This window comes from Leptidea sinapis, chromosome 9 (genome assembly GCF_905404315.1).
Source record: "Leptidea sinapis chromosome 9, ilLepSina1.1, whole genome shotgun sequence".
In the NCBI taxonomy this organism is placed as follows: domain Eukaryota; kingdom Metazoa; phylum Arthropoda; class Insecta; order Lepidoptera; family Pieridae; genus Leptidea; species Leptidea sinapis.
Genome location: NC_066273.1, coordinates 1534515 through 1544996, shown reverse-complemented (window position 1 = coordinate 1544996; position 10482 = coordinate 1534515). Strand labels below are relative to the sequence as shown.

The 10482-nt window shown below is 36.7% G+C and overlaps 1 protein-coding gene across 1 annotated transcript in view; it reads left to right on the top strand.

The window, feature by feature from the left end:
- The first annotated feature begins 1198 nt into the window (after positions 1-1198).
- Positions 1199-10482, top strand: part of LOC126966072 (maternal protein pumilio) — a 51430-nt gene continuing 42146 nt past the window's right edge. Inside the window, exon 1 of the mRNA XM_050809948.1 lies at positions 1199-1455. Within this exon, the coding sequence (XP_050665905.1) occupies positions 1252-1455 (204 nt within the window). The 5' untranslated portion in view covers positions 1199-1251. The remainder of the gene's footprint in view (positions 1456-10482) is intronic.

Sequence of the window (10482 nt, the reverse complement as noted above, 5' to 3'; positions counted from 1 at the left end):
GTTAACCTCTATTTTGAGCAATGCATGCACACTAAAGGTGTCACAAATCGCGAGTGTAAGACGTAGCTTGTCACGCACACTAAAGTATTAAGCCTACCTTGTTTTTATTGGCATCTACATGTCTAGGAGCAGGAAACTATCTAGACGTATAAATTATCTAAGGTTTTAATCTTCTGCGGTACAATAAATAAAAACCACGAATCTGATCCAACTAAAGCAAAATAATAAAGTATGCTTAAAAACTTTTTGTTGTAGGTGTTTTATATACGACTTTGATTGAAAAATAGAACTCATGCCGCATAACACCCCGTGAATCTGCCCGTCCGGGGCTTGCGTGTTCCGAAACATTACGTCGGTGACTTGAAAACTTGTGGGGGATGGCTTATTGTCTCGCCTCGCCGCTCACAACTATAATACGTTTTAAGCCGAATTCATTTTCACTATAATAATCTTTCAATTATTATGTTTAGTCGACATGAACCTATTACTGACGACAAACACTGTTACTTATAAGGCTCTTATCAACGCGATGATGACGGTATGAAAAGTTGGTACAAAGTCAGGTGCAGAGAGTCAATATTATAAATTAAACGTTTTCAAAGCGATCACTTGATATTGTTTTACGGATCTTTGTATTGTTTTTTGCTTTCCATATTGTTATTACTTTTATCTCAAGTTTGGTCTGTTCTTGTCCTATGTCTCTCAAGGGAGTATTGACAAAAATTGGATTTAACTTGGCACGCAAACTTTTTGTTGGATGTGATTTTGCTTCATTTTTGTTGTCCTAAAAAATCTTACTCTTCGTTTGGATCATATGATAGGTGATGCTTAGGTCGTCAAAGTGTGGAGAATTTGAATAGAATGGTCGAAAATGGACAAACAGCATAAGAAGCAATGAAGTGTATTATATTATCAGGATCAACGAGGCTTATTTTGTTGTTAATGTAGTCGAAGAGAAGGTAAATACATTGAAAGCGTGTTTCAGTCGGACGTCGGATCGGAATAGTTGAACTTGATTAGTTGGATGGTCTCGTTTGTGGTCGTGAAAGTGGGACGAAAGTGGTTACCGGCTCGAGTGGATGCAGGTCCGCCGCTGCGGCCGCTCGTCGTGTTGTGTCGTGTTGTGTTGTGTTGTGTGTGCGGTGAGAGGAGCGGGGCGGCGCGGGCCAGGTGCGCGGCGCCAGTCTCGCGGGCGGAGTGGCGCGCGCCAGACATGAGCAGTGGCAAGTGACACAGTGAGTGACTCGCAACATGGTGGTGCTGGAAGGAGGCGGCGCTCTGTTGGAGCCCGCGCTGGCCCTCGACGGCGCCGCGGCGGCCTGCCTCGAGCGAGCCTACGCTCAGTCCGACGTGTCCCTCAAGCTGCTGCCCAAGAGGTACATCAACCTGCACCAGTGGCTGTCGCCGGTCACCACCTCGGTCGCCGCCGCCGGGAAAGATCTCAAATTACAAATTGTAAGTTGTCATGAAGTGGTGCAACAGTGCAAAGTGATCACGATTTGTGTAGAATGTCGTCGAAAGCAGTTAAATTGTTACGGCATTCCAGTCACGAAAATTATGTATTGGTAAACAAAAAAAAAATATACAAAGCGAAAACAAATTCGTCCGATACTATATATTTTATAGTTATAGCGGAATAACTTGTTTCATGGAGAAACTAGTATTATAAGGTGTAACTTTATAAACTTAAAGGTCGAAACAAAGTTTGTATCAATGCCATATAAACACTTGCCGTGACAGTTACGATGTGATGATCTGTTTCTCCGTTTTAACCTTAACTTTGGAATTAATCAACTGTTATTTGTTAATTGAGTTTCAAAAACTTCTTCCAATTATACAATTTAAATAACGTTTTCAATGTAGGTAATAGGTACAAGCGTAACGAACGAATTATCATCTAACTCGAAATTAGTATTTTATACAATCGATATTTTTGATTTAATTTTTAGGCCATGTGCAGATTGTCTTAATTCTTTAATTGGACAGAGTTTGAGATGCTGAATAACAGAATTTGAAAAATTTCAAGAGAATGTCGCATATTCAAGTGTTTTGCCTCTGAAATAAAAATACTAAAAGATTATTAACTTGGTCTTACTTGTAATGTCTAATAAAATATTTTTTATGTAATTTAACTAAAAATCTTAATTGGTGCAATTTTAAATTTTGGGTAGAGAAGAAACAAGTCCTCTTCAGACAATTGTGTGTGACAGACATTAGGCGATCAAATCATATTGATAATGTTTCATTAACTAGATAGCAATCAATCTAGTCTTGGGCTGTGTGATATGCCCAGTATTTGTTAGTTAAATCAGCGTGAACGCTTTCTAAAAGGCCGACAACGCTCCTATTATTCCTCTGGTGGTGCAGGACAATGTGGTGGTGTTGATGACATCTGGTGACCAGTCAGCTCGTATGTCGCCCTCTTCCATTAATATTTAAATTACGATAACAATCGTTATAAATCTAAAGTAATATTATAAAAAATGGAAACAATTGTTTTTGTATGTAATAATTGTAATGTTTTCACACAAAAACTAATGTACCGATTTTAAAAATTCTTTTACCATTAGAAAGCTGCATCTTCACTGAGTGACATAGGTTATATTATATTTCCATTTCCAATAATATAACCAAGCTGTTAAAGAATTAATCATAAAACATCTGTGATCGCGTGCGCTGCGGAAACTATTGATGATAGAACAAAAGTATTATAGAACGTATCAATTTCTACAAACAAGTCCGCGATTACTATCAAGTTGTTCAAGTACTCCAGTTATGCCACTATAGATAACTACTTTTTTAGTTTTTAAAAGATGTTAAAAGTGCCAACAATAATCAAACTATATTATTCATACGTCTGTGTTAATACAGACGTTCTCAAATGATATTTTTTATTAAAGACCGTTTCAACGTTTTTATTAGAAATCCCTAATTTTTTTTGAGATGCAGCTTTGTAATGGTAAAATAATTTTTAAATTATTGACCCCGGGCATATCATTCAAAAGATATAATTACGTAAAGAATTTAAAAATGCCGATCTAAAAAATAGTAAAATGAAATAAAACTTATCTTATGTTAACAGACATAAATCTATAGTCCGACTTTGTAGACTTTCCAATACCACGAGATCGGATCCACGCTTATGAAATCGCAGGGCTTTGCTAGTATTAAATAAAATAAAATAAACCACCTATAATAAATTTAATATAAGCATCAGTTCTGACTTCAAAAAATCTAAATAATTATGAACTCGTAATCAAATACAGCATTAAATAAGAAAGTAGGCGGAGAGCAGCCTTGGCGCATGGTATGGACCGTCCACCATCCCATGTATCGCACAGCCCGATCTTGCCTCTATACAGACCGCGCTCCTGAAAACGACCAAAATGAAAAGATTCACCTCACAGTTCACAAACAGACTCACCTAGGGCTTTTGATACCCCGTTCCGTCGAAAAGTTACATTATACAGATTAAGTTCGCCTTTTGTGTTTCGTTTCCAGACGAATTTTCCATACAAGTTGGTTTATTTTGACGAGCTAAATTTTGTGCATGATACATTCATATCAAACACTCACATTATTGTGAATGAAGAAAGTTATAGAAGACATTTTTATGGATCATTTATAATATGAAATACATTGGATTAATTTAAAACAATGTTTTTTGATCTGACAAAAGTTGCCCATCAGATTTTCGGATTGTCTAAGAGACAACACATACATAATATTGAGCATGTTTGATCTTGAAGGTTATAAACTGTGACCCGAGTTCAACTAATTGAATATATTGGACTTTAACAAAATCGGTGATACAATAAAACATTGGTGACAAGAAGTTTTTTTTAATTATTGAAACTTTTAAATTACATTGTTTCAAATAATATTGGTGGAATATAATTGTGATGGAATGTTTGATAGGTACCGTAGATTCTGTCGTATGAATTGCAAAGTGTCTTTTTCTTTTGGATGGTTATGTCTAAATTTTTTCAGTAAATACTAAGTAAAAATATTGTATATATCTATGAAATTATTGACAAAAAGTGAGGTTTGGAAAAAATTAAAACTAATGATATTTACTAAATAAAACATGAGTCGATCGTTGAAACGGTAATATAACGCCAGTAAAATGCAATCTATTACACGCATTTACTTTTCTGTGTTAACTTTATTATTGGAACAACTTAAAACGTGACCCGGCCATTATCATTCATTTTATATTCACTTATGTTTTTGTGTATCCATGTAACAAAAAAAATTATGCTTAAATCTATTCCTATCGTTAAAAATGCCAGGAGACAATTAGTGTCAGAAAAGGGTCCGATAAAAATAAAACTATGGGAAAGACTTGCCCAATGTTACAGATTAAATAAAACTATATGGACGTTTCGTTATCGTATTGCTATAACATTAGTTAAATATTAGTATCAAAATTATACAATATAGCACTAAAATGAGCAGTGTTGTAGTATAAATCGCACCCAGCTATATAAACGCAGCCCTCATTTATGTTATGCTCCTTTTGTTATGCGCCGTCGACTCTACCTTGTTTGAAAAATTGTGAGCGTACCCGGCTTTGTGGATGCGCCTTTCTGCAAGCACACTTATTTATCAACTTAGCCAGTGTAGCATTTTATTTTATCAACCGCAGGCTCACGTCATATGGCTTCAACTTCCAATTTTTAAACTATATTTGTCTTAGCTTTGTGTTTGTTGACACGCAGTCGTGTCATGTTGCGTTGTCCGTGACCAATTAACATATCACAAAGCATTATGTAGTAGGTACACATCAAAATACAAATGGAGGAAGAAAGGTGAGGTGGAACATACGAGCTGTAGAATACATTAGCTGCCACTAACAGTGTTGGCGTCGGTCCGGCGTAATATATTTCTCCGGCGGTCATTTTCGACAATTAACCACATAAAATAAGTGAAATTATGCATGCGGTCGACGACGACGTATATCACGTCCAGTTACGGGGCACGATACCTACTCCTACCCTGTACGTACCCACCTCTATATTCATTATTCAAAGAAATGTTTCGCTCGGCCATGCCGCCGGAAGTGCTGCCTCTGTTCGTGTGATTGATGGTGAACTCTTTGCTTTTTATTGTTTTCATTTTGCGCCATTTGCGCACTTCTTCCATTCTTATAATATCTATTCACCTACCTGCTTCTTTTTAATATATTTTTACCATTCTATAATGTATGCCAGTTGCTAAGTCATTATAATTTAATGTATATTTAAAGCCTAAATGCTTTTCCCGAGTAAGCCTTCGCTTTTAGCGGATCTCTCAAACCGTCGGGATTCATTTTCTCTTGCAATTTCCTACAATTTCCGGGCAGCGTTTGGTACACTGACGTGTTGAAAAATCATTTACTCAATGCGCTAAGCTACACCCAGGGCAATACAGCACCTTCCAACGAGTCGGTGCTTGTATATGAATAACTAATTACACTCTCAGGAAGGATTTTTCAACTCTGTGTTTACTTGACAGATGAGTTAAATTCCCGGGTGATAACTTAAATTGCAATGTCAAGCGCGAGATCAATGTCCCGTCAGTATCGTGTAAACTGAAAGCAATGCGTACCCAGTCATATAATATTCACAGTGCATACTCACGCATTGCACGCACTAATGCACGTTGCCATCGATCATCACCAGACAATGACTAAACAATTTCTTCCGATCTGCAATCATACTCCAAATCGCCACTTTATTTTGTCCTTGCGAATATTATTATAAATGCGAATGTGGGTTTGCATGTAACGCTTTCACGCTTTAACTGCTTGACCGATCATTATAAAGTTTTACACTCGTCAAGAAAATAAATAGGGTACATACTATTATTCCAAAGTTACATGCTACCGATGGAGTGCGGTATTAAGGTCGAGTCCACATTATAATGAATGAAGGCGATAGAAAGCTATCCGCATAATTGTATTCGTAAAGGTACATCTACCGAAGGAGTTTGATACTAATTAACGGGCAAAAGCAAGTAACGTAACATAAAGGTAGATCCATATTATGTATTGGTCAATTCCAACGCAGAGCTCGGAATACTAAGTGTTAAAATATTTTTTTATATATTTTTTAAAAACCTCTGTGTCTGAAGGCCAAGGTTTTGAACCAGTGTGTGTTGCCAGTGATGACATACTGAACGCAGACGTGGTCGCTAACTATGGGCTTTATGAGCCGTTAGGGCAGTAAAGTCCTTGAATAGCGACCACGTACCGGAAGACGGAGAGTTACTAGACCCCCACACAAGATGGACCGACGATCTGGTCTTCCTCGTCCAACGTATTCTTAATCGCCAGAATAGGTTGGATGAGGTAGCGATAATTTTAGCTAGTCTTTTATCAGATTTCGAATTTTATCGTAACATTCTGATAAATTTGTTAGAATTACACTATTGTTCTAGTAAAGTGCTTTCGCTCGCTAAAAAGCAAATAAAAGGTTAATTTCTGGTATATCTCCATCTAGCTGAAGTCATATCTTGTACTCCTCAGCAGGCCCGCTAGCGAACTGTGTAATATGGTTTCTGGTCCACGGGTATAGCTATTTACTCTTCTGTTTAGCCGGGTTTACCGGTTACACTCGTAACTTCAAGACAAGCTGAACATGCATAAAGATGTAGATACTCCGTGAAATTGAGGTTTTCGAGCTTTTAAGCTGCACAATCCGAACTATGTATCGCTATACTCGCTAAAATACAGTTATCGAGCTACTTAAATTTTACCTTTGAGTCAGGAAGCATTGACTGCAATCGTCCTCAAATAACTGAATTATTTTGCGAACTTTTTTTTTTCAATCGTTTTTGAGATCAAAAGTTGATTTTTTTTACAACACCACGGCGAATAAAATTTAAAAAAAACAAAACCTGGTAATAAATATCAAGTACCTAAGTTGTTTTTGAAATGCAGATTAATCTATTTACTTTGTTTATACACTTCGACACGTTTGTGTCAGTTTACGTAGCTTGTAATAATCTTGTAACTATAAACATAATATGCTTAGTAAAATCCGTCATGTGTTTGTTGGTCAAATGTTTGTTTGTTGTTTCAAGGGATCTTGGGTATCATGGTCAGTTAACTTGATGTTACTACACTTGTTATCCTCATAAGCAACTTTAAGATATGCCAGTATTTCCGCACCTCTATTCATTGGACAGTAGACCGAGTCACCGAGTGAGCACGTTACATTTACCTTGAGGAGAGTGATTCAGCAGACAGCGCGCTCACCGGTGCCGCGGCCGGCGACGATTCAAGAATAGAGCGATCTATTTAGAAGTTATCTGCGTTTGTTTGTCGTGCTCCGTGCCCCGTGCCAGCTATATGTGTCATTGTTAACTAATATAAGTAACACCCTCTGCCAGCGATTACGACATTCAATATGCGAACACCCCACAAGGACAGCTCGATGCATTATTATATTAAACTGACGTCATACCATTCGGAATGTCTCTCTTTATTACCCAAATTCTTTAAATAAGGGTCGGACTTGTAGGTCTAATGTACTGGAAGGTTACGAGCATATTGATTCACGACGCCTTAAAGCAGTAAATTTGTGTCTTTTTTTATTGCCGAGTCTTCTATTTAGCCTGTATAAGAGAAGGGCCTCCGGTATACTCGAAGCGCCGTCTCTCTCTCTACTATAATTTACCGGGCTTGTTTGATTTAATTAGCAATTTATATGCTTTTATAATTACGGTGTTGAGCAGTGGGCTGACAATAATAATGGACATTTTAAATATTAAGTGAGGTTGTTCGCGTTGATAAATACTTTATTAATTAATACGTAACGTTGTGACGTTGCCACGACCGATCACCGGGGACATTACAACTGGAGAGTAACGTAAACATCACAATGTAAAACACAACACGACGTTTAGCCAAGCTAATTAATTGCCGACAGTCGAGATTGTTGTGGCCACAGCAATCCACAGTCTGCTGAGCTCAGCTTTCGCGGAGAGACCTCTAAGGTAGGCATGCAGCTTGCTAGGGTTGCCAAAGCACGCCTTATTCTACATTCATTATTTTGCTATTATAAAAATCATTGCTTCGTATTCCTACCAACTACTTTGTGCCAGTCTCGTTACGTTATAATGATTTAATGTTAAGGATTTGTGCATCAGAAATTAAGAAGGCAGAAATTGTTTTCATAATTAAAATCGGTAGAAGTTCTATCGTCATGAACGATCATAACTCACCTAATGAATACGTAATTGATCAATAAATACATAAAAAAATAAACTAATAGGAGCTAAACGCCTCTCCAAGAATTAAGTGCAAATATCAATGGGCAGGCGTTATTCATTTAATATGAGATGAACAGTTTTCCCACTTGCCCTTTCTAATAAAAAATAAATAATTGTAAAATTGATCAACCCTGGTGCTCGGGGCTCGTTACGGAAGTAATGAATACGAAGCTTGCAACAATCACTGTAGAAGTCGTTAGTTGTTCCTCGGTTGTATCCGCATCGCGACCGCCCGCCAACTCCCGTTACTTATTTGTTGTTAAACGATACGAATCGAAACGGTACATTAATTAGACATTGATCGTCTATTGCCCCTTATCCACACAAGTTTGCCTCCCGACTAGACGAAACCTTTTGCTCACTTACTACATCAGCATGAAACTACATGACATACGACTTGTACACGGAGCGTGAGTGTGCATACTTTGATCCTTATTACAGTTAACTTATTGCATACAGGCAAGTGAATACGTGGACCGGCCACGTGTATAAGACAGATACCTATTATGATAAATTGATTGTTGCTGGACCAGAGAGCGGGACTGTGACAGAATTAATGTTTTAATAAAATATAATTTGGATGTTCGACTTTACCGAGACATTCACCTAGTATTCGATGTGATTTAATTATAATTAGAATGTAGGGGCATAGATTTGTTCACGGGTTTATGTGAGGGTCGTGTGATGGAAGCTGGGACTGGAGGAGACGTGTCTCTTGATTTAATTAAGAGACGCTTTAACCCGCACCGTGTCTGACGCCGCACACGATAGCGGGGTTAATTTCCAACGGTCTCATTTACTACAAGATTTATTTCAATATTAAACCCATCAAGAAAGCCTTTCTCGTATCACATTTTCACCTGTTTAATTTGTCGTATGCGTACCATACTCTTTTGTAGAGTTGTATTTCCTCAAAGAAATCTGACGTTAGTGATTGCGCAACTTAGACAAAATGTGTTCTCGTTTTTCACTTGTAGCTCAGCTGGTTAACGCGATAGCTTTGAAATCATACAATATTATATGAAACTCCTTTGGGTGTTGTTGTAAAACAAACTCGAGTAATGTGTTATTGTAATATTTTGGTAGTATTATGTTGTTCTGTGTGAGATTCAGGGTATAGTTTTCTTGTCATTATGTATACAATATAATAATACTCTCTGTATATATTACATATATCAATATTAATATATGAGAGTTCTAAACTATTTATAATTGACTGTCAAATGTAGGTTGAGGATATTAAATTGCTAATCATATGCCTTACTATAATTTTAACTTTTAAATGCAATAATATACATTACTAGCTGACCAGGCAAACGTTGTTTTGCCATATAAAGTATAATTCACGCGATAGTTTTATAAGTAATAAAATATTGCCTATATTATAGCCTGTACATCATTTTGTTCTATTGTCAATAGTTTTTGCATCGCACGCAAAAATAGGTTTTCGATTTTACACCTTGTGTTACAAAATAGCAATTTTATTACGGATCCCTAATTTTGAAACATAGCCTATAGCCTTCCTCGATAAATGGACTACCCAACACTGAAAGAATCATTCAAATCGGACCAGTAGTACCAGAGATTAGCGCGTTCAAACAAACAAACAAACAGCTTTATAATATTAGTATAGATGAATGACCTTAAGTAAATAGACTAAGCGGTGGAAAAAGAAGTTCTTCTTTCTTAACAAATTACTTTTTTTTTGTAGTTTCTCTAATTATGTGTATGTATGAGTGTATATGTACTTATTGAATGTACTGATGTTTTGAATTGTCAGAAACATCAACCGTTATAGAGATTTGTTGTTTTTAAAGTGATAACCCTCACTTCTAGGATTAATACACAAATAATATTTGAAAATTTTATTTGTTATAGAGATTGATTGAAATAAATACCTTGTTTTGCTCATACTCAATTGTAGCTTAATTATTTTAGTAGAAGTCAAGACAGTACTTGTGGCATTTCTGCCTCGGACGATCAATGCTCACTGTAGGTCCGTCTAGACTCTAGAATCTCCCTTATTTGATATTTTGCTCAAATTATTATTTATGAAATATACCTTATAAAAGTTTGTTCTATTTATATCCTATTTGAATAAAAGTTTTCCAAGACCGAAGAAAATAGAATAATTAGGAAGAAAATTTACGAATTTTGTGTGCCGGCATAATGGGCTACTCTTGTCGGCCGTCATCGCGCGTCTCTCGTCTCGCGTCGTTTGGAAGT